This window comes from Euprymna scolopes, chromosome 30, assembly GCF_053919585.1.
Source record: "Euprymna scolopes isolate OS-2025 chromosome 30, ASM5391958v1, whole genome shotgun sequence".
In the NCBI taxonomy this organism is placed as follows: Eukaryota; Metazoa; Mollusca; class Cephalopoda; order Sepiida; family Sepiolidae; genus Euprymna; species Euprymna scolopes.
The window spans coordinates 20987564-21010979 of record NC_136511.1 but is presented as its reverse complement, the minus strand read 5'-3'; the positions used below and the strand labels follow the sequence as shown (position 1 = coordinate 21010979).

The window sequence follows — 23416 nt, the reverse complement described above, 5'->3', positions numbered from 1 at the left end:
GTTCTGATCCGGTTCGACCAACTCGTCGATAACAACCTGCAGTCGGTTTGCAAGAATACGGGCCAAAATCTTAAAATCTGCGTTAAGCAGAGTTATGGGCCTATAATCATCTAAGTTCCCCCCACCATGTTGGTTTCCCTTCTTCAGAAGCGTGACCACTCCTTTGGTTACCTGCCTCGGGATCGAGTCCTGGGCAAACCAGTGGTTAAACACGCCCGTCAAAAGGGGCACAAACATGGGCGACAGCCTCAAGTACAATTCGTAGGGCAAACCATCGAGCCCCGGAGATTTGTTGTGGCCAACCTGCTTCAACGCAGTAATGACCTCACGCTCCGTAACCACCCCCTCGCAACTAGCCGCTCGGGCCGCAGTAAGGCGGGGCGAGCCAGCTAAATAGCTGCCAAACTCCTGGCCGCGGAGTCTGGGTAGTTTGGTGAAGCGCTCCTCCAAATGTTGCCGAAACCCATTGCAGATCTCCCGCGTCGATACGAGAGAACGTCCTTCCAGGTTTTTCACCTCCCGAATGTACCCATCCGAGCCGCGTCTTAAAGCGGCCTTACGCTCAACAGCGTCAACGTTCACGGCTTCGTTGGAGACTCTCTTTAACCTAGCCCTAACTACTTGACCTTCATATCGCTCGCTAGCCAAGCGATTGAGGTCTTTCTTAATTAGTGCTAGATCTAGGGAATCCCCCCCTGCCACCGCCCGGGTCAATCTATTCTCTAGGTGCTTTTTGGTCCGAGCCCTAGTTAAAGCGAGGCTTTGGCTATATTGGACACAAAAATGCCTAATGGTGACCTTAAGATTAACCCACCATCTACTCCCGGTAACCGCCCCCACTAACTCCCTCTGAATTAGTGTCGTCAGCTGCTCCCGGAAGTCGACCGACTCCAACAAGGAGGCGTTCATCTTCCAGTAGCCAGCCAACCTAGGCCTATTACCTAACTTCAAACGGGCTAACACGAGTTTGTGGTCCGAATGACCTAACCAGTGGAACGTGGGACAAGATAGAAAATCTACGTCGCCCCTTCTAATTAACATCCTGTCCAAGTATGTACTTGGATAGGCGGCCGCACTAGTATGCCACGTCCACATCTCCCTCCCGGGGTGATCCAGACGGAACCTGTCGACCAGATCGCACGAGGCCATCAGGTCAGACAGGCTGCTTTCACACCTACCCGGCCCTCTAGACCCCCCGACCCTATCTAACTTGGGGTCCAGGATGGCATTCCAGTCCCCCATTAATACTACCCGCTCCGGACCCGAGAGAAACCCCTCCACCCGCCGAAAAAAGGAAACCCTCTCGGTTTGGATGTTGGGCGCATAAACTGCCATGATCCGGAACGCGCCGCTGCTAACGGCAACATCGACCACGACCAGCCTCCCATGAGCGTCCGCATGAACAAGTGTAACCGTCGCAGATAGGGTGCGACTTACTAGCACAGAAACCCCCCGGCTATGGAGACTGCCATATGCTGAGTAAACGTCAAAGTCGTTTACCAGCACATCGCAGTCCCCAGCCCCAACAAAGTAGGTCTCCTGAATTGCAGCTATGTCTACCTCAAGGGCCATGAGGTCCCTCAGCACGCGAGAAGCCTTGCTTCGAGACCTCATGCCCCTCGCATTCAAACTAGCTAGGTTCAAGCTTGTGGCCATGTTTCCCTAACTAGTAATATTCGTCTATCAAGGGTCTGAAATCCTCGGGGGAAAGAGCGTCAAAGGTCTGCCCAAGACTGCCCGTAAGCAGGACAGGCGTAAGCCGCCCGTCTTTGGCCAGACCTCCCACGTCCAGAGGGAACGTCAACTTAATAGCCCTATAAAAGGAGGGGTGAACGTAAACCGGGACCCTCCCTTCGCATCGCTTCGCGATTGGCTCCAGAGATGGGTGCTCCCCGTCTATTAATCTTATCCCCGGGAATGCCGATTTTCCCTCCTCCAACATTCTCCAAAGGGCCTTGGCTCGCCCACCCCTGTTAGGCCTGACGAACGTTACGATCTGTGGAGCGTCAGGGAAGTTTCTGGGGTCGGTGACCTCCTTCCCCTCCACCATCTTGAGGCTCTCCAGTATTCGTAGATATTTTTTCTGTGTTCCACTGAGGTCACCGACCGCCTCATCGACCTCACAGAGACGGACCCCCGGCCAGAATGGACATTTTCTGGTTTTTTCCTTCCTGGGGGCCGTCTTCTCCACTTCCGGTTCTTCTGCTATGACCTCGTGTTCTACTGGAGCCGTCACATCTTGCTCCGGGGTGTTGAAAAGGGGAGGGGTGGGCTGAGCGTCCTCTGGGGATGGTTGTGTTGGAGGCTCAGTAGCTGCTTCTTCCTGTTCTTCCATTTCCTCCTCTTTTTCCGAGGATTTCCGAGGGGGAGACTTCTTCGGGGATGCCTTTGGGGTTCCCTTCCTCTCTTTTTTCCCTGCTTGTTTGCCCGAGGGTTCACCTTCCTCCCCCTCGGACTCCGAGGAGCTTACTTTCAGCTTTCGTTTTGCGGTCGTCGCCGGTGTCCTTGTTGGTGCTGGAGGGGTGACTCCTTCCTTCTTGCCCCTCTTGGCGACGACCTTGCTCCATACACCTCCTTCATCGACATTCTCCTTACTGCCCTCCGCCACTGGTATCTCCTTAGCCCCCGTTTTTGGAGGGTCAGGTCCCTTTCTTTGGGGGCAGAAACGGGCAACGTGGCCGGGTTTTGAGCATTGCCAGCAGTATGGCCTCCTTCCTTCAACTATCACCGCCATCTGCCAGCTTTCACAGGTCAACTGGGCTGGGATGTCGTGGAAACTCTTTCGGTCCACCTTCATATAAATTTTATATGACCCAGTTTGGATATTTCTAGGCCCCTTTGTAGGGACAACTTCTTCGACTTCTCCAAACTGGGCCAAGGTGGCACCCAGCTGATCCCCCGTGATAAAGCTTGGTACCCCGAGTACTGTTATCCCGGCTCTCCTCTTTGACAAGTACTCGGGGCGTAACCTCAGATTCTTCCACGTGAGGTCTCCTCCTGCCAGCTTTTCTGCCTCCTCCTTCGTCGGCAGGAGGAGATCCCACGTAGCGTGGTACTTCCTGACTAGGTACTGTGCGGGTATTTTTAAGTCTCCGATTACGTCGCACATTTTTTCTAGTGGTACGCCCGTCAAACCTTTTCCGTTTGCGTCTAAGGTGACAAGGGAGACTGTACGCAGCTTAATGTCCTCCAAGGCTCCTGGGATGATTCCCAACTTATTCCCGGTGACATATTCTTTGTATTTGCCTTCCAGCAGCCTTTGGTAGTATTCCGGGGTCTTCTTTGATATCTTCTTTGGACCCCATACCCCGCTCTCCTGTACCGCTGCTGTGGATTTGCTGGTCCCTGCTGTTTCTTGTGGTACCACTTTGTTTCCCTGTCCCGGTGGAATTGGGGAACAGTCGCTGTTTGTGAGGGATGGCCACTCGAATTGGCTGTTTGGCATCGACAACCCGACCCCTCCCACCCTGGGGGAGCACCCATCTACTACTATGACTTCCGCCGACTTGCACCTCCGCAGACCCTCTTCTTTCTCCTTAGCCGGACTTCCCCTCGCTGACTGCGATCTGGTAAGAGGTTCCTTTTCCCGCACCCACCACTTTTTGACCGGTCTCTTGTTTACTGCTTCGACCGTTGGGGTACCGACCGCTGCAGATACGACCCCACTGGTGCTGCCTTTCGGGGTGGCAGCACCCGACTCTCCGCTACTGGGGTTGGCGGACCCCGCTCTCGATCCGAACATGGTGTTGCCTTTCGGGGTGGCAACACCCGACTCGACCCTACTGGGGGTGGCGACCCCCGCTCGCGATCCGAACCACTCTGGGGCGGCGACCCCAGTAACCCTTCTCGAACTGGGGGTGCCTTGCGGGACGGCACCCCCCGGACCCTTCACGGACACTACACCCGGGGCGTCCCCCAAGGTGGAAGGAGCAGAGGTCTGCTCCATCTATTTTGGTGGCCCAAGGCCCGGCTGATCACCCGCCGATTCGGAAACCAAGGGGACCTTCGCCAAAAGAGGCACGTCAGTTTCCCTTGGCCCTGCCGGCTGCTTAAGTGACAGCTGGACCCTGGACTATCTATAATAAAAAGAGAAAGCGCAGTTAATGGTGCCCAGAGTGGGCAAAAACAACAATAAGCAAAGAACGCAAAAGAACAACCCCCGGCCAATGACCAAAAGCGCCCGATTGCCGCGATCCAAAAAAATTGGAGGGGCAGCAAGCTCCTTCGTTGAAATCAAGATGGAAACAGGTCACTTAGATGATCGTTACTCACAAAAACAGGTTATTGCCTCTGTCACAAGTCGCCTTAGATAGAACAATGTTTTTGCACACGAAAGGAAAAATGACGTGCACGTGATCTTATGCGCCAAACCCCTCATAAAAACTAACGCAACGAAGCAAGCAACTTTCTGTTGTCGGAGCTCCCCAGAGGTGAGTAATTATTCCCTTTGAGGAACGGTCATTAGTATATTTTCTACGAAAGTACGAACCTTTAAATTCTTTTTAATTATTTTTACGTAATTGTGACATGTTTTACTCTGCAGAGATTATCGTTAGGCCAATGGACAACGGCATATTATTTTCATTGATTTGACTCTCCAGTGTGTATCCATTGATATCTTATATGCTTTTATATAGAATGATGTTGTTCTCGGTTGATTAACTGTTTCGGATATATACTGGAGTCAAAACAATGAAAAGAATATGCTGTTGTCATAGCCCTAATTCTCATTTAAGCTATCCAAACAGAACTGCAAAGCTTTACCGTTGTGTGATTTTATTGTAAATCGCGGCACTTTTTCCAGACTAATAGAGAAGCAAACGAAAAACTAAGGAAAAAAAATCAAATATACAAAAAAATGATACCTCAGCCAATAAAAATTAATTTAATACCAAGCAGGCTTATTTGGGGGGATCTTAAGGTAGTTTTAAATGATCTTTTTTTTTTAAATTTTAAATATTAGTTTCTGTACGCGGAATTTTTAAAACAAGATGGCGGATTAGTCTTCTACATAGGAAATAAACTTTCTGGCATTTTGTTTAAAAAAACCGTTCGAAAAACCCGAATATTTGAAATTTAAAAAAAATAGCATCAAAAATACTTTAAAACATAATATAACCCAGATTGTTACAAAAATAACTTTATTGGTTAACAGATTTATTGGATATTTGAATTGTCATTTGTTTGGTGGCTTTTAAAGACTTCCCGCAATTGTTAAAATTACAAAGGCGTGTACAGTCCACCTACCGTGTTATTTATTTGAGAATATTGCTATCTAAAATTATTTTTACTGTCTATTGTATTTCTTTTTAGTTACAGAATAAAATAGGAACGAAAGTTAGCATGTTTAAGACCTTCTTATAAGTAAGGTTCTTTTACTGCAATCCCTAAACTGCACAAGAGCAAAAATCATGTTAACTAGACCCTATATTTATTATTTAACTCTGGCAAAGGATCGAATTCTTTATAGAATAAAAATTCCCATTTGTTTTGTACTTTTTTTCTCTTTTTAAGTCTTGATAAGTGTAGAAATTCCGTCTAAATAGTTTAGACTAAGAACATCGCTGTTTTAATCAACGTAAGCAATCGATTTCGCTATTAACACAATTTCTATCAAATATCGAAATTCTGGTCACTTAAACACGAGTTATTTTTTTATGACTAAATTTCAGTATCTAAGTTAAAAAGCCGGAAGTATATTTTTACATTTCTATAAATATTTTTTTAAATAAAATTATTCATAAAAGTATTTCGAAAAGATAATTTAAACTTTCTATAAATAATTTTCTAAATATATAAAAACATATTCATATTGAAATATTACATTTTCGAAGATTCTACATTTATGACAAAATTATATACCATAAAGCAAGGTAGCTACCTTCAATTGAATGACGAAAACGCAACTTTATTTTTTTATATAACACAAATGTTAATACCAACGATTCATAGACTACTGACAAATCTGTTATAAAACTTTATTTTTTTCTTTAAGTCACCACTTATCCAGGCCCGGAGGGCACTCTGTGATATGGGCTATTGCGTGTACATAATTCAATGGGATAATATCGTAGTAATCGTTAGTAATGAAGATATGATAAAGTATCTTGCTTAAGGGGGCGGTTTATCAGGAATTTGTTTATATTGGACTTGAAGACATCCAAGTTGTAGTCAGTTGTGAAACAGGCAAACGGAAGAGTTCCACAGGCGTGCACTTCTAAGAAAGAAGCTTTGTTTATGGAATCTACGTTTTGATTTAGGCACAGATAAAGACTGGGGAAAATTGACAGTGGGTTCAGATAGACGAGTGATTTAGGCGCACATAAAGAGTGGAAAAGATTACTGACTTGTGAAAAACAAATATTTCAAAAAGACTTTATACAAATGTAAACAAATATTCTCCATGTTTTATTTTTCGTGATAACACGAGTGTTTAAATAAAATATTTAAATAAATATGAAAAATGTACACTTAGTTTTGTTTCATGATAGCGCAAGAAGTTTTAAAACAAAAATAATCTTTTAAAATTATTTCTACATGGTTTGGTGTTTCCTTGTATGTTTAATGATTTCCATTCCATTTTTAGGTTAACCGAGTTGATTTCCGGTGTCTTAACCTTGCGTAATGGATTGTCGAACAGCCGTTTCTTGTTTGTGCTGCTTGTACAATTAAGAAACTGGAATTTTTCTTGGTGTGTGTGCATATATTGATCCGCGATTTCAAGGGCAGATAACGGGAATGATCAGAAACGGCCTTATTAAAAAAAAAAAATTCTTAACCCCCCTCCTTATGTTAAAAAATGGTAACAACTAAAATGCATAAAGTAACACATTGAAAACCTTTCTTAATATCCAGAAAACTACTTGTTGAACGTTTCCAGTTATTTCCACCATCTATCGGCACACTTCGAAGTCGCAGGTTGATGATGAATTTCCTTTTTATTTTTTATTTTTTTTTTTTTTTTAGAAATGTTTTAAATTTACAAATTTTTATTTCGTTTTTTGTATTCCTTTTTTTTATTTTTGCTTTTTCTATTTGCTGTTAAGCTGTTTTGCATTCTTTTTTCAGAACTGTAGATTAGACGAGTTTCTAAAATTAAAACTTAAAAGATATTTTAACTTGAAATCGGCAGAGTTTATTTTTTTACAATTTTCTGTTTCAAGCCAATAACTTGGTAACATTTTTTTAGGTGCTAATGCGTTTACTGATCCGCGCTATTTTTAAAACGCTTTTTCAAGTTTAAAGTTTTTATTCAATTGTAAAGTTAAGTACAGAATAGGTACAAAACATCCTCCCCCTCCCCATGTTAAGGGTGTTTTTTTTTGTTATTTCAGCACGGATCAATAAGTGCACTAGTACCTTTTTCATTTTTTTACATGCAGCTTCTTTATTATACACTGATTTAAAAATATTTATTTTTACGATAGAAAATCAAAGAATATTAAACGAATTTATCAACGTTATATCAGCAGTCTTTTAACTGCAAAAGTTAAGATGCTAAACCGTGCAAAATATGGTGTTTATATAGTGTATTAAAATCTGATTCCTAATTTTGTAAATAATTACAAAATATCGATTCTTGTCTGATAAACGTAGGTTGTTTGTGTTGCTTGTGCAGATTATTAACCGGAATTTATCTTAAGTGTTTAAGTTACATTTTTGAGGTATTTGTTTAAAAACATTTAAGACGAAATCTAACATAATTCAAAGGTCTATCATCTGTATTTTAATATCTTTATAAAAATGTTCATTTTGCACTGTTCGTAAACTGTTAAACAAAGTGCAAATTGAATTATACTCATAGTTTGATATTAAGACTTATTTCTAATGTAATCCCTTATGTTCACTGAGGCCATGTTTTCCCAAATAAAAAAAAATACAATGCATGCGTGTTACAAAATTCCTTCTGAAATTCGTAAAGTAAAGCATTGTAAAACTCTTGATACCCAGAAAATTCCGACTCGAATTCAAATGTGATATTCGTTTGCAACAACACTTATTTTAAAGATGGGTGTATAGTGGAATTTAGAGTACAAATTCATAAAATACATAAATACTAAATCTATATACCTATAAAAGTGAGTGTTAGATAATAACTTGATTAAAAGTTATAGGTCTATCTATTTATCCATCTGTCTAGTGATATTGTTAAAATAGTTAGAGTTGGTTTTATTTATTGTTTAATATTGGGTGTTAGCTGAGGATGTTTACATCAATTAGCTAAGTTAAATAAACAATGACCTTGGGCAGGCATACGTCGACAGATAACACGTTGAGACGTGTGTTTAATTAGGAAGTCAAGATTTCGGGAAGGTTAGAGAAAAGGGTTGAGTTTGGTCAGGAAAGTGAACGGGCGTGCTTAAAAAAAGCCAGGAAGCGGGCTATAAAGAATAAGCATGTAGACATGTAATGCAGACGCATTATGAATACCATTTGAGACAACTGAAATAAATTTATATTTTAGAAATATAAACTGTTCTGCGACTTGATATTTATCACACAACCCAGAAGTGAAGGTGAAAGATTCTTGGCGAAAGAAAAGGTATGCATTTATTTTATTTTTCTCATAAAAGAATGATACCTTTATGTAAATCTGAACTGTAAAATATACGCGTGTTATAACTCTGATACAACCCTACTCAGTTTATACGTCGATATATACCCTATCTAAACAATACATACAATTCATACGTTTATCTGGTGCCCTTTGGAGAATAGTTTATATATCCACCTCTCTAGAGTACACGAAGATGTGTGTAAGGAAACTTTTCAACCTATATACTCAACGATTTTTTATTTACAGACTTGAATTCAAATTTCAAAACTGAGGAAAACTTTTTGATCGGTTTTAATCTAGAAAGTCATGCTGGAAGTCCAAAACTGAAACATCTGTACGAGGTTCATCGGATTTTTATCTGTTCGTCAACTGTTTCCCAAATGAGCATCAATGAATCGTTAACGTGACGGATTCCTTATGTTAAGAATAAGTACATATAAAAGCCAAGTACGTCCAAGGATGGAATACTGTTGCCATATAGTGGCAGGAGCTGCCAAAAACAACCTATCATGCCTTGACAGAGTACAAAATAGACTTCGTGGTTTAGTGGGGGATGCCCTTTTCTCTACTCTGCAACCCCTCTCCCACAGAAGAGACGTTGCGAGCCTATCCTTGTTTTATCGTTATTTTCATTGCAGGTGCTCGTCTGAACTCCAATCCCTGGTCCCCCCTCGCCAATCTTTCACGAAAAACACCCGTCTAGCTGAATCCACTGTGAAAAATTTCCCCCACTCTATATCTGTGCCTAAATCAAAACGCGGATTCCATGAACAAAGCTTCTTTCTTAGAACTGCACGCCTGTGGAACTGTTCCGTCTGCCTGCTTCCCACCGGACTACAACTTGGATGTCTTAAAGTCCAATGTTAACAAATTCCTAATGAACCGTGCCCTTTAGTAAACACTTCATCAAATCACCACACTAACGTAATGTACTTGCAATAACCCTCATCCCTGAGTGGCTTCCGGGCCTTGATAAGTGGTGATCACTGTAAAAAAAAAGTAGGGTTAAAAATATCGTGTCAAGCTGGCCTGATGGTTATAGTACTTGACTAAATGTATTTAAATTTTAGTTATCGCAGTTAGTGTCTAGTTTGTTTTTTTTTACAAGAAAAGAACTGTTTAGAAAAAACGCATAATACTCACATGCAGATTTCTGTTCTTTCCGGTTTTTTTGTTTTGTTTTTTTTATATATCAATTTAATATTACGTTTAATACCTACGGCATTTCTGCTTATGATAAACTAGCAGAGAAACCCGACGTTCCCAGGGATTGAATGATGATCAACGAATGTTTCAAACTCCTATATTTTTGTCATCAAAATCCGTGAAATCGCCCGGGGGAAGCTTCACATTACTCCGTGCAGTAACTTACTCAAAACTATACGGTATTCAACACTGCACCGTAGAGAAAATATTTCTTTTACACAATTGTATATAAACTTAGTTAATGAACGAAACAAAGAATTTAAGATACAGACCATGCCATACAAATTTAAAAAAAAAAAAAAAACGTAAATTTTCAAGTCTGAAATTCTTTGCAGTTAATGAATAAAAACTAAATTTACGAAACTAGACTACGTCATGCAAAAAGAAACAAAACACGTTTTAATCATAACCACAGCATAATTTTCACCGCCCTTTGTTCTAAGCGACGCCAGAGAAAAAAGATCTTTACTGCTGATAAATAGGTGCTAGTGCAGAGTGATCCGCTATTTTTTTTTAAATCGTATTTTCAAGTTTAATTAAAGTTGTTTTTTAATCAATTGTAAGGTTGAAGTATAGAATAGGTACAAAACACCCTCCCCATCTTAAGAATGGCTTTTAAAATAATAACGTAATTATTTACGTCCTGGTTACTCTCTGCACTAGTACAGATTAATTAAAATAATGGTTTCGATGATCGGTAATTATCGGGGGGGGGTATCTAAGACAAAACTTAACTAAGATCACTCCCAGACTTATATACTAAAGTTCTGTAAATTTTAAAGAAAATCTGTGCAACCGTTTCTATGTCTATAAAAAAGTGTCATTTATATAATTGTACAGAGAAGAAATCTGCATTAAATATATTTATACGCATTTTACCACGTACAACGCCGGCCGGTCTGCTAGCAAGAAAACTTGTGAGCTTACCGTAAAAAAACTGTAAATCTATTAGAAATATTCCATTGAAATCAATGGAATGACTGACATTATCAAATGCATATCTAAAATATTAAAATTTTGATGAGGGCAGAAAAAAAAAACAACTAAAACACTTTCTTACCCCAGAGGTAAGTTCGAACTAGAATTTAATACAAACATAATTAACTGATCTAAACACCGTACTAATCAGGCATCTTTTTTAACTGGACAATGAGTGCGTGATTAAAAATCTGGACTGACAAACGGTATGTGATACGAGATTCTTTAAATAAATTTCCAGATTTTTTTTTTTTTTAAACAATCATTTAAAATTGTCGTAGACTCTTGAAAATTCAATGTTATCGGTCTACATCTTAGATGACTAATTTGTACGACTTTAGGTTTAAATGAAGAGTTACAGCTGGAATTGGAATGAACCCTCCTGAAATTATCTTGTCACATATTGTGAATTTCCGAAATGCAATCCGGACATGAGGACATTTAGAAGAGGTATATGCAATAAAGTCGTATTTTAAAACTTGAAAATGCCACGGGAATGTATGGGATGCTTCAGACTGGTTTTAAACAATCTTGCATGAATGAGGGCACTAGTTTTTGAGTAGCATAAGAGATTCAAGGCAGACAAGTAGTTTGCGATTGATAATGAGATCTGTAGGCTGTTTAAAGAAGTCAAAACCCCTAAGAATTTCATAGATGAGGACGGAAGAATTTGACCTGCTATAGTTTTATAGTATTTTCTTAGGTACATTTAAATTTCAGGGTATATATTTATTACAATGTTAGGGGGAGGAAAGTGCAGAATAATTGCAAAACAATCTTCGTTCCATGAAAATAATTTCCTAAACAATATCTTATTTCAATAAAGTAACTTTTCTGTATAAGTATCATGTTCGGATACTGGTTACCTGTTACAATTGATAAAATCAAATTTGTTAATACCTCTTGATGTTAACATTTCGGGTATTTTTTTATCTAAACATTAAACGACATTAATGATTTACTTTTGTAGTTTTTTTTTTCAGTAAATCCAACGTTGGGGACTGAGGAATCACAAATTCAAATAAACACAGAATGAACTGCGTACCACAGAAAACGAGGTGTAGTCGGTGTAATAGGAAAAAAAGGTTGACAAACAAAAAGGTAATATTGACAATATTAATCTAGCACTTCTGCAGTATGTGGACGCCGATTATTGTTAGGCGATTACACTAGTTGCTTCTTGGTCAAATAGCACGGCAAATAAGTAACAAGCAATATTTATCCGAACAGAACAATATTTTTAAACCAAAACATTTGTTTAAATATGTATCAATATATAATTATAAAAAAGGTGCTAATGCAGAGAGTTATCCGCACTATTTTTTTTTAAATCGTATATCCAAGTTTAATTAAAGGTTTATAATTTTTATTCAATTGAAAGGTTAAAGTACAGAATAGGTACAAAAAACCCTCCCCTCCCAATGTTAAGAATAGCTTTATAAATAACGTTATTTCAGCACGGATCACTCTCTGCATGAGTACCAAAAGTATTGAAAGGTGTGCGTAAAAAAGAATACGAAAATTTTAAACAAACTTGTAATGAAAGCAAGATTGGATTTTCAGAAAGTATTTTTTCCAACAAATAATTTAAATGAAACATTTTTCGAATTAAAGAAACATTAAAGGGTCAACAAAAAGTACAAATTATCGTCTCCTGTCCTTTTGCCGAGAAGTTTATGGTGGCCGCTTTCCGTATACTGCAGAAGTGTAATTTTTATCAGTAGACGCATTTTTTACACGCTTTTGGGTCAAACCTATAGACTAATCTAATAAGGTCCGTTTTTGTAGACTTTTTTTCTTTATTTTTACATGCAGATTCTTGTGCGGTGTACACCGTGTGAGTTCTTTTAAATTTTAAAGTACTTTTATATTTTTATTGTGTATTATTTCATTTTAGTTACACAGCAAAATAATAAACGCAGTTAGCATGTTTAAAGCTTCCTAATATTATTTCAGCAGAATTCTTAAACGGCACTATACAAAAATGAATCTCGTACGGTATAAAACCCTGTATTTATTTAACTGTGACGAATTATCGAATTTTTTTATTCAATATAAAAAAATGTTCAGAATTTGTTATATTTTATATTTTTGTATTTCGTTGGCACTTTAGTTTAATCAAAGTATTAACAAAAATGAAAATATCGAAAAAGGTTCTATTGTACGTGTATGTTATAGAATGAAGTTCTCCGCCAAAAAAAAAAATTAACTCAATTGCATCAAGTACTTTTTACAGCAAAAACAATTCATGACACCGGGCAAAAGTTTTGATTTTTAAGAAAAGCTAGTAGATGGGGTGAAAGTGTAGCGTTTTAAATAAATTCAAAGATGGCTACCTTTTAACGCGCTGTCAGAAAAATGTGTTTTTTCCGGTGTAAAAAAAAAAAATAAAATACGTAAATAAATAAATAATGGATCAAATAAAGCGAAAGTTTTTTGTTTGTTTTTTTTTTCTGAGAACTTCATTAACTAACGGATACGTAAAATAACTTTTCGATAATTTCATCTTTTAATGTCTTGATTAAACTGTACAGATACTATTTTGTTATTCCTTCTAGTTTTGTTTCAGAATTTAACATTAAATGTGTGCTTATAAATTAGGATTAGATATTTTAAAATACGCAGAGTTTTCATCAGCATAAAATATTCTATTCCTAGTCTTAAATTGTTTGGCGAGTGTGCTATTTACACGCTTTGCTATTTTTGGTAATTTTAAGTTGCATTCAACTTTATCATGCGATTTGTTTATTAAATCCTTAGATGAAAGGGTCAATGTTTACCATTGCACCAACTGAAGACGCCTCAATATTTTCTTATAAAATAACTTTTTTTAGGATTTCAGATATGCTGAACACAAATGTAGCAGGGAAAATTAGCGCAGACAAATAGTTCTAGCAATATAAACACCTGTATTATATTATTTTTAGTAGTTTTATTCGGCCACCATCTTTGTTTCTATAAAATCGTATATTGAGAACGCGCGCATACGCTGCAGTGAGCAGTCGATGTGTGTAGTCAACTCAACGTAATGTGGAATGTCTATTCCGAAAGCCGTTCTTAATATGGAGAGACGGTATTCCGAAAGCCGTTCTAAACATGGAGAGGGGGTGTTTATTCCGAAAGAAATTACGTTGAATAAACGTTTACATCTGGTAGACTTACGTACACACATAATCTGTGATTGCTCACTATCCATTTCATTGAAACAACAAAGATGGCGGCCAATTCAAACTACTGAAAATTACGATGCATAATAAAGGTATTTAAATCTCGAAAAATATTTGTCTGTGCTATTTTTCACTACGATATTCATGTTCAGCATAGTCGAAACCCTAGAAAATGTCGAAATATCGAAAAATGTTGAGGCGTCATCAGTTAGCGTAACGGTGCACTTTGACCGATACAAGTACAGTAAATTTTAAGAATGTTTTTCTAGCTATTAGTACAAATACCTTAAACTGAACTATATTTATGTGCGAAATAACGTCCAAAGTATGTATGCAGTCATTGTGTATGTATGCAGTCATTGTGTATGTGTGTATGTATGCAGTCATTGTGTATGTGTGTATGTATGCAATCATTGTGTATGTGTGTATGTATGCAATCATTGTGTATGTATGTATGTGTGTATGTATGCAGTCATTGTATGTGTGTGTGTGCAGTCATTGTATGTGTGTGTGTGTGCAGTCATTGTATGTGTGTGTGTGCAGTCATTGTATGTGTGTGTGCAGTCATTTTGTATGCACGTGTGCAGTCATTTTGTATGCACGTGTGCAGCCATTTTGTATGCACGTGTGCAGCCATTTTGTATGCACGTGTGCAGCCATTTTGTATGCACGTGTGCATGCAATAATTGTGTACGTACGTGCGCATGCAATAATTGTGTACGTACGTGCGCATGCAATAATTGTGTACGTACGTGCGCATGCAATAATTGTGTACGTACGTGCGCATGCAATAATTGTGTACGTACGTGCGCATGACATCATTATGGATGTATGTATGTATGGCATCATTGTGTGTATGTATGTGTGTATGCAATCATTGTGTATGTATGTGTGTATGTGTGTATGCAATCATTGTTTATGTATGTGTATGCATGTCATCATTATGTATGTGTATGCATGTCATCATTATGTATGTGTATGAATGTCATCATTATGTATGTGTATGCATGCAATCATTGTGTATGTGTGTATGCAATCATTATGTATGCAATCATTGTTTATGTATGTGTGCATGTCATCATTATGTATGTGTATGCATGCAATCATTGTGTATGTGTGTATGCAATCATTATGTATGCAATCATTGTTTATGTATGTGTGCATGTCATCATTATGTATGTGTATGCATGCAATCGTTGTGTATGTGTGTGTATGCAATCATTATGTATGCAATCATTGTGTATGTATGTGTGTATGCAATCATTGTGTATATATGTATGCAATCGTTATGTATGTATGTGTGTATGCAATCATTGTGTATGCGTGTGTATGCATGCACTCATTGGTTATGTGTGTGTATGCAATCATTGTGTATGTATGTGTGTGTATGTATGCAATCATTGTGTATGTATGTGTGTATGTATGCTATCATTGTGTATGTGTGTGTATGTATGCTATCATTGTGTATGTGTGTGTATGTATGCTATCATTGTGTATGTGTGTGTATGTATGCTATCATTGTGTATGTGTGTATGCATGCAATCATTGTGTATGCATGTGTGTGTATCCAACCATTATGTATGTATGCAATCATTGTGTGTATGTGTGTATGAAATCATTATGTATGTGTGTATGCAATCATTTTGTGTGTATGCATGCAATCGTGTATGTGTGTGTATGTGTGTATGCATGCAATCGTGTATGTGTGCATGTATGTGTATGCAATCATTGTGTATGTATGTGTGTGTATTCAATCATTGTGTGTGTATGCATGTGTGTATGCAATCATTGTATGTGTGTATAGAATTATTGTGTATGTATGCAATCATTGTATTATGCAGTTATTGTGTATGTATGTGTGTATGCAGTCATTGTGTATGTGTGTATGTATGTAATCATTATGTATGTGTATGTGTGCAGAGAGAGAGAGAGAGAGAACTCGTGAATTTAACGAGGTTATTAAAGAAAAAACAAAACATTTTTATTGATAGACAGATTTAAATAGTCGCGACACTAGACATGGTAATTTTTCGGTCAAGACAATAAGTCCTCGTCAAAACCGGGCTTCCTCGGTTTAAGACGAACTTCATTAAATACCCCGACAAGGACTTTTGGGCTTGGCCGACCGTCTGTCCTAAGAATTAGCATGTCCAGTGTTGCGACCATGTAAATTTCTCACATATATTATACTAACAAAATAACATTTTATTAAAGAACACCTATATTGCTGACTGTTTAGAATTACTTATATTTTACTTAGCGCAGGACATATAAATTATATAATGAACTGAGCAAGCATGTCGGTAAATAATTTAATTTTCAACATGAGTTTTACTCGTAGAAATTAAGATTTGAAGGTAAGAGTCGTACCGTTGAAAGTACGATCTGGTTTCGAACGTCCGCTTGTGTAAGTAGCTTTACAATCGATCGTCCATAATATAAATCTCACCTGTCTGTTAAAATGTATGTGTGTCTGCCTAAAACTTTCGACCGAGGGATCGGATTTTCACGAGATCGGTATCGTTTTAAAGCTCCACCATTCGGATGACAAATTTGGCTAAAAAAATTAATTCTTTCACCTTCAAAAGAAATCTTTTCTACAAGGTGGGATCGCTTTTCTCGCCGATATTTTCGAAAGCTGTGTACTAGCCTTAATTTGAACACACATCACTTCCGATATGGTGCTGAGCGCGGCAACAAAGACGTCAGGGTTTTTTTTCACGTACTTCTCGTCCTTCACGGTACGGGTTCGAGCCTGGCTGCCTACTACTTTTTTTTTTTTTTTTTTTTTTGCTCAACACACACCCGGGAAACGCCGGGCACCCAGGCCACAATATAATCAATCCAATAAACATTTTTGCCCATATTCATACCAGACAATGTACATTGATCCTACAACGATGTGAATGATCGACTATGACTACAGGGGCCCTCAAAGTAGGGAGTTACAGCCAGACGTATGGTGTTTACGAATTTTTTAGATTAATTATGATTGATTATTTTTATTATTTGAATTCATCAGAGAAGTGTTCTCATCTTCAGTGATTTTTCACGCTTCGGTCGATGTAACCTCCGACCTTTTTCAGGTGTATCTTGTCAAACTCGGAAATGTTTCTTGCTGAACTCAGGATTTTGGACAGAATTTCGAGCGGTATCCTTTATTTACTTCACGGGGCTACTATGCTCTTGTTCCGTCAGCCATGGCTGGATGAAGGTCCTAAGTAAATTGAAATTGTATTTTTCGTTTGCCCGCACGGAGTTTAAAAATTTTAACTTTCAGGAGAATATCACTTTTTACAATTGATTTTTCTTTCCAAGTACTCTAAACACTGCGCCACGGGTCCACAAATTCCTGTGTTCAACAAGATACCCCTAAAGAAAGTCGGTTACATCGACGGGAACGTTGTTAAACTCACACTCAAGATGAGAACAGTAGTCAGACGAATCCAAATAATAGATGAGTGGTGTCCAGTTTCTGAAATATTCAGTGAAACTCGCCGGTGTATATGTAAATACCGGTTTTTATTGAATATCGATTCAGAAAATGTACCGACTCTTTTCAGTTATTCTTTCCGACCTAATTTTTATGAAAATATTCCTTTATACGACGGTATAAACGTTGATATATTTATTGTATAGAATTGTTTCTAGAAAAAAAGCATACCATTACAAATACGTTTATTTATAAAATATTCAAATGAATACGAACATTCACATGTTTTCAAGAGTATATTTTTAAATTGCAACGTATTTGACAATGTTTCAGTCGTGGAAATCTCTGACCTTTTTTTTTTTCTTGCATTTTCTCGTAGTCTTTTGGGAATTTCGGAGTTAGGTTTTATCACATTCCATATTTTCCTGTATCTATAGATGTCTTCAACACGCGATTATTAGTGCGTTCATCAATGTCCGAACTCCGTATCTATAACTGGAATTACTATCAAATAAGCTTTAAACAAAACTTGCATCAGATTAATGGAATTCAGGTGACCGGTCATCTCCCTCTCCGTACAGACCAATAAATCTCTTGGGCATCATGAGAAAGTTGTTGAAATCTGTTAAATAAGTAGTAAACCGTCTCAGCAAAAGAATCTTAGTGACATGCAATATGGTTTCCGTTTTGCTATATCTACAGATGTGCTGACAGTGATCTCATAGGATTAGTGAATCTATCTACATAATCTTTCTAGTGCAATTGCTCTTGACATATCAAAGCCCTTTAATAATGACATAAATTTCTACTTCAGAAGATCTTCAGCTATGGTATAGCTTGATATGTCTTAACTATTACATTATTTGTCTATGATAGTTTGATGGGCAGAAATTAAAGCCATCTAAGAAAAAATAAGTGAGACATTGTTTAAGGAGTTTGTAAAACGTGAAATTAGGCTGTCTAATTAGAGCATCCGGTAATTATGACAAATAGGTGTTTATGTGTATTTTGCTATTTTTAAATAATTTTTTCGGGTTAAATTCAAGTTTTACGATATCATTTTTTATTATTATTGAACTTGATGATAGCAGCACAGAATAGCTACACAGCACTTTTCCTTTTCCATGTTAAGAATGTCTTTCGAAATAACTATTTCAGTGCGGTACCAAAAATACATAAGTACCGACAAATATATGAAGGATTGCGAATAGATATAGCGAAATCTTGTTAAAAAAAAATGAAATGTTGCTGAGATTTAATACATATAATTCTTTACTTGCAGATGAATGAGGGTATTGCAGTTCAGGCACGCCCAGCACATTTACCGAATGGGCGCTCGATTTACGATTTGATAACTGCGAATAATCTGGAGGGAATACGTTCCAAATTCGGTCCGCTGACTCTACGCCATCGCCAAATGATTACCTACCAAAAGGTCTATAGGAAAACGCTTCTCGGGCGTGCTTGTGAACTCGGCTTCCAGAACATCGTTAAATATCTCTTAGACGAGTGTGAAGCTAATATCTCGCAATGGTACACTTCCGGTGAAATACCCTGGTCACCGTTACTCGTGTCTATTGAGAACATGGACGTTTCAATGTTTTTTTTATTGATAAGCCGCGGGGCTCTTATTGCTGATGAGAACGAAGCGATTATTTGTTCTACTCACGCTTTGTATAAAGATTATTTTTACTTTGAATTCGTTTTGAATTGTTACATTAGTTGTCATTTTAAACTCAATATTGAGTTAAATCAACATCCGGACAACATTTTAATCGCTTCGGCCTTAGGAGATGTCAAGAGATTGAAAACCTTAATAGCCTGTCGCATAAACGCAAAAGTAATAAACGCTGTTGAGAATAATGCCTTGTGCATCACCATCTTTATTGGGGATAGCAATGCTGAGCACCTTTTACTGAATTATAAGGTGTTTTCAGCGACGGAGTATGTGCGGGCTTTGGATATATGCGGGGCGAAATTTGTATTATTTTGCTCTGACCTTAAAAAAGGGTTGGATTGTTGGAAGAAGTCGCTACGAATCCGTAACGAACATTCTATGGGGTTTTCGGATAAATTTTATAACCAATTTAAAACTGGTTTGGGGTTGGAATTTTTTTGTGAAAAACAGCTAGACACACTGATGAATCATGAAGCTGAGCTTTGTATCCAAGCGTTACTAGTGCTTTCCCGTTTGCTGTCTCCATTCAATGACATTCTTCAGGATGCGTTTGCGATTGTAGCCCATCACAATGAGTTCTACGATGACTTATTACAGGCCATGGAAGTACTCGGCGAACTCTCGGATATCCTATATGTGCCTGAAAGTGGAATGTCTAACCCTATGCAAAGATCTTTTGTCGAATTAAGGAAATTGCTTGAACGTCACTTTTATAGTAGTCCCTCTGAAAGGGATATATTTTTATTACAGTTTCGAAAATTGATGTCTTTTATAGTTTGCATTGATTGGGGATTTTTTTACAGACTTCGAACAAATTTTTACATTTTTGCTCATTTTAAATTTCTGAGCCATGTACTTTCGAAGATTAAAGACATCAGAAAAATCCATCTGAGCAAATGGGAAAAGTTTTGGATTAAAACTGGGATCCGCAGAATCCTACGGAATCATTCACATCGTTACCCAAACACATTGCTTCACATGGCAGTCCAAGAACGGAGCGCCTCTTTTGTAGTTCCTTTTATTCTAAGTTGCTCCGTTGATGCAAATTTCACAAACAACCTTAAAAGCACCGCGATGCATATAGTTGCCGAACTACGGGCGGATAACTCTCATCTCCTGCATCTAATTAATTTGTTAGCTGATGCTGGCGGCCATATTGATGCTGTAAATAAATTTAATAAAACCCCATTTATGATGCTAAAGTTGAAGGGAGTTATCGACAATCCTTTAAAGTATTTGTCCCTTCAATGCCTTGCCGCGCAAACTATTCATAAATACAAGATAAAAACCCCTGTAATTTATCCTAAAATCTTAATAGCATTTATTAAACTTCATTCACATTAAGATTTTTTTTTAATCTGGTCTAATTTGAGCGAAATCTGATTTTTGTTTTGTTTTCTTGTCAATGATTTCATTTTTTATTTCTTAAATGTTCAACATTTTATGTTCTAAGAATTTAACGTGTAATTTTTTGGCATAGCCCGTTAAAACCCGTGCTATCTACTGTATTTGTACGCATGCTTACGAAAAACGTCGGAAGTACCAGAAGAAAATTTTGTGACTTGCTTTCGAGTAAAATGCCGGCCAACTTTTTCATTTGTAAATATATTCGTAATGGTATTCTGAAATGAAGAATTAAAACGTGGAAAAAATTAATTGAAAATTTAAAAAATGTATTTTGTGTGAATATTGGCTATTTTACGATACTTGAATTTCCAAACAAGTAAGAAATCATTAGTTCTGAATTTTGATATAAGGTATGTTTGTATTAAGATATGTATATCAAGAAAAGTACAATCTGGAAAAAATAGTGTATCGCACCACATATATTAGTGATGGGACGATTAAAATATTGTTTTAGATTCCAAACTTAATTCCCGATTCCGGTTCTTTATACATTTCTAAAAATTAAATTATAAAATTACCGTAAACATACCTGTTAAATGTGCAGATATTTTTTCAAAACGTAAAAGTAAATACACATCGATTACAAGTTTACTATTGGTTTAAAATCGATAAATATTTATTTTATCCTTACAATCAGCACCGAAAGATTTTTACTTAAAAAAATCAAATAAAGACAATTAAAAGAATCGTTTTTAGCATCGGAAAATATGCAAAAATGAATCAGATTCCATCAAAAGTTCCGATTTCAATTTTGATTATTCGTCCCAACACTAGCACATGGGTGTGCATGTGACCGTTGCAATTTTTGTAACAGTCTGTGTTTAAAAGTTTACCTAAACTTGGATAATTATCTAATCAATATTAAATTTCCACCGATTAATAAAGAATTCACTTTTTATCGGTGTAACTTCTTCATATTCGTTATATAAATATATTTTTGGAGACTATATATGTCCCCTTCTTATTTGTCCCTTGTTCGACCCCTTAATCACTAAGCACACACTCATTGAAGGCGAACGAGTGTAGAAAAACAGAACAAATTCACAGGGTGCCTCCGATATCGAGGATTTTAATCGGAAATTTGAATGCATTTATTTTGACATTCATTGAATACGTTACCAATATCTTTCAGGTGGGATAAAAAAAAATATTTTTACGAAAACGCTAAAATAAGTATACTTTTAAATCATTAAAAATGAATAAAAATTGTATTTAGAATGTGTAAATTTTCCCATCATAATGCATTAAAAATCGATATTAAAAAGTGTCAAAATTTATAAGTGATAATTGTCCCTGCGTATTACGGTTTTTCATGATACGATAGCGCGTTACGGTTTACAAAATGTTACCCCCCTATTTGAAAATTAACTACGAAGACATGGATTTCAGAAGATTATGGTAGTGACATTCCAACAAATTTCATCCTTCAAGAGCGTTACCAAAAAAAAAACGGCTCATAAAACGGCCAGCAAATTCTAATGAAAGTTTTTGTCAACATGATTTATTCAATAAAGAATCGGAAAATAGAGTATGATCTTTTTATATGGAAAAAATAGTTTGGCTAATTGGTTATTAATTAAAAAAAATAGGAAAAATGATTTTTATAAGGGAATTAAAACCTGGCTAAACTGCTAAAAATGTATGTTTGATGTAAAAAATAGAAAAAAAAGTACTAGGACACATTTAAAGCTTTATTGGTCAATTATTATGAAGTAAAAAAATATGAAGCTGAAAATAAGATTTCACCATGAATGGCGTTTGTAATAATTTTAATTCAATTAATACTTGATAGAGGTCATGAGTAATCTGCAGTTGTTTTCGGTCGCCCATTCTACATCTCTTCATCTTTCTCTTTCCAACGTCCCGAACCCCCATTTTATATACGTTTTTCTTTCTATCTAATTTTCTAGCCCTGTCGGTGAGGCATTAGAATACGGCGACTGCCCCCCCCCCCTGCAGAGGGTAAAAGTCCCTCAATGGGGATCCTGGATATGACCTTAAACTATATCCCAGTAGTGAGGCCCCAGCTTGTGGGCTTTGGGGAGTGTGGAGCCACCCTCTAATTACCATTGCTCCCAGGCCCACTCTGACCCGAAGTATTAATGTTAGGGTCCCAACTATGGGTTAAATAGACACCGACGTAAAAACAAATATATTCTATTTAAAAAAAAAATCTTAAATCGTGGGATTCGACATTAAATAACCCGAAAAGGGTTGATATGCCGTAAAGCAAAAACAACCAACCAACCCATGCTGAGAATAAACCTTCAGGAGTATATACATTTTAAAATTGATATTTCCAAGAACTCTAACTACTGTGCTACATGTCCTTGCAAAGAATCCAAATATTAGAGAGAGTAGGATCTATTTCAAATCTTCGTTGGATTGTACATAAAAAAGCAAATAAAATCACGTAATTTTTTTAGCCTTATTTAATCATGGTCACCCGAAACAAAACAAATTGCCACTGAAACATGCACGATCCTTCTAAGAAGTTGTAGAAAGACATAAGTGAACATAACATTAAAATTAATACATATATTTAAAGCCAACCGAATTCGATTGATACACGCGTTAAAATAAAAGCACTTCCGATATCTGGAATCCTCGTGAAATCGTGGTGTTCAATTACTTGACTATTTATGTTGGTATAAGATGTGAACTTTGTATCCAAGCGTTACTAGTGCTTTCCCGTTTGCTGTCTCCATTCAATGATATTCTTCAGGATGCGTTTGCGATTGTAGCCCATCACAATGAGTTATACGATGACTTGTTACAGGCCATGGAATTGATTCCATTTGAGGAATGCGGGATTTTCCACCATTGCCTATTGGAATAAATAATTTGACCAGGATTATCAATCAAAGGACTCGAAACAATCGATAATGTAAAATATTAAAGAATGTGTATATAAACTTTTACCAAACAGAAAGCAGGGGTGTTTATCATAGACAGCTGGCAAATTTTCTTCACCGTAAACTTCCATATCG

The 23416-nt window shown here is 37.2% G+C and overlaps 1 protein-coding gene across 3 annotated transcripts; it reads left to right on the top strand.

Moving 5' to 3' along the window:
- The first annotated feature begins 4245 nt into the window (after positions 1-4245).
- On the top strand, positions 4246-22348 carry LOC145254698 (protein fem-1 homolog C-like). 3 transcript variants are annotated; one of them, XM_080113363.1, is made up of 3 exons: positions 4246-4430; positions 11725-11842; positions 18624-22348. In XM_080113363.1, the coding sequence occupies exons 2-3, from the start codon at positions 11774-11776 to the stop codon at positions 20361-20363; spliced, it is 1809 nt and encodes a 602-aa protein (XP_079969489.1). In that variant the 5' UTR covers positions 4246-4430; positions 11725-11773; the 3' UTR covers positions 20364-22348. The 3 variants fall into 3 exon arrangements, with proteins under 3 accessions (XP_079969489.1, XP_079969490.1, XP_079969491.1); XM_080113364.1 differs by lacking the exon at positions 4246-4430 and adding an exon at positions 6793-6918; XM_080113365.1 differs by lacking the exon at positions 4246-4430 and adding an exon at positions 8463-8542.
- The last annotated feature ends 1068 nt before the right edge of the window (positions 22349-23416 follow it).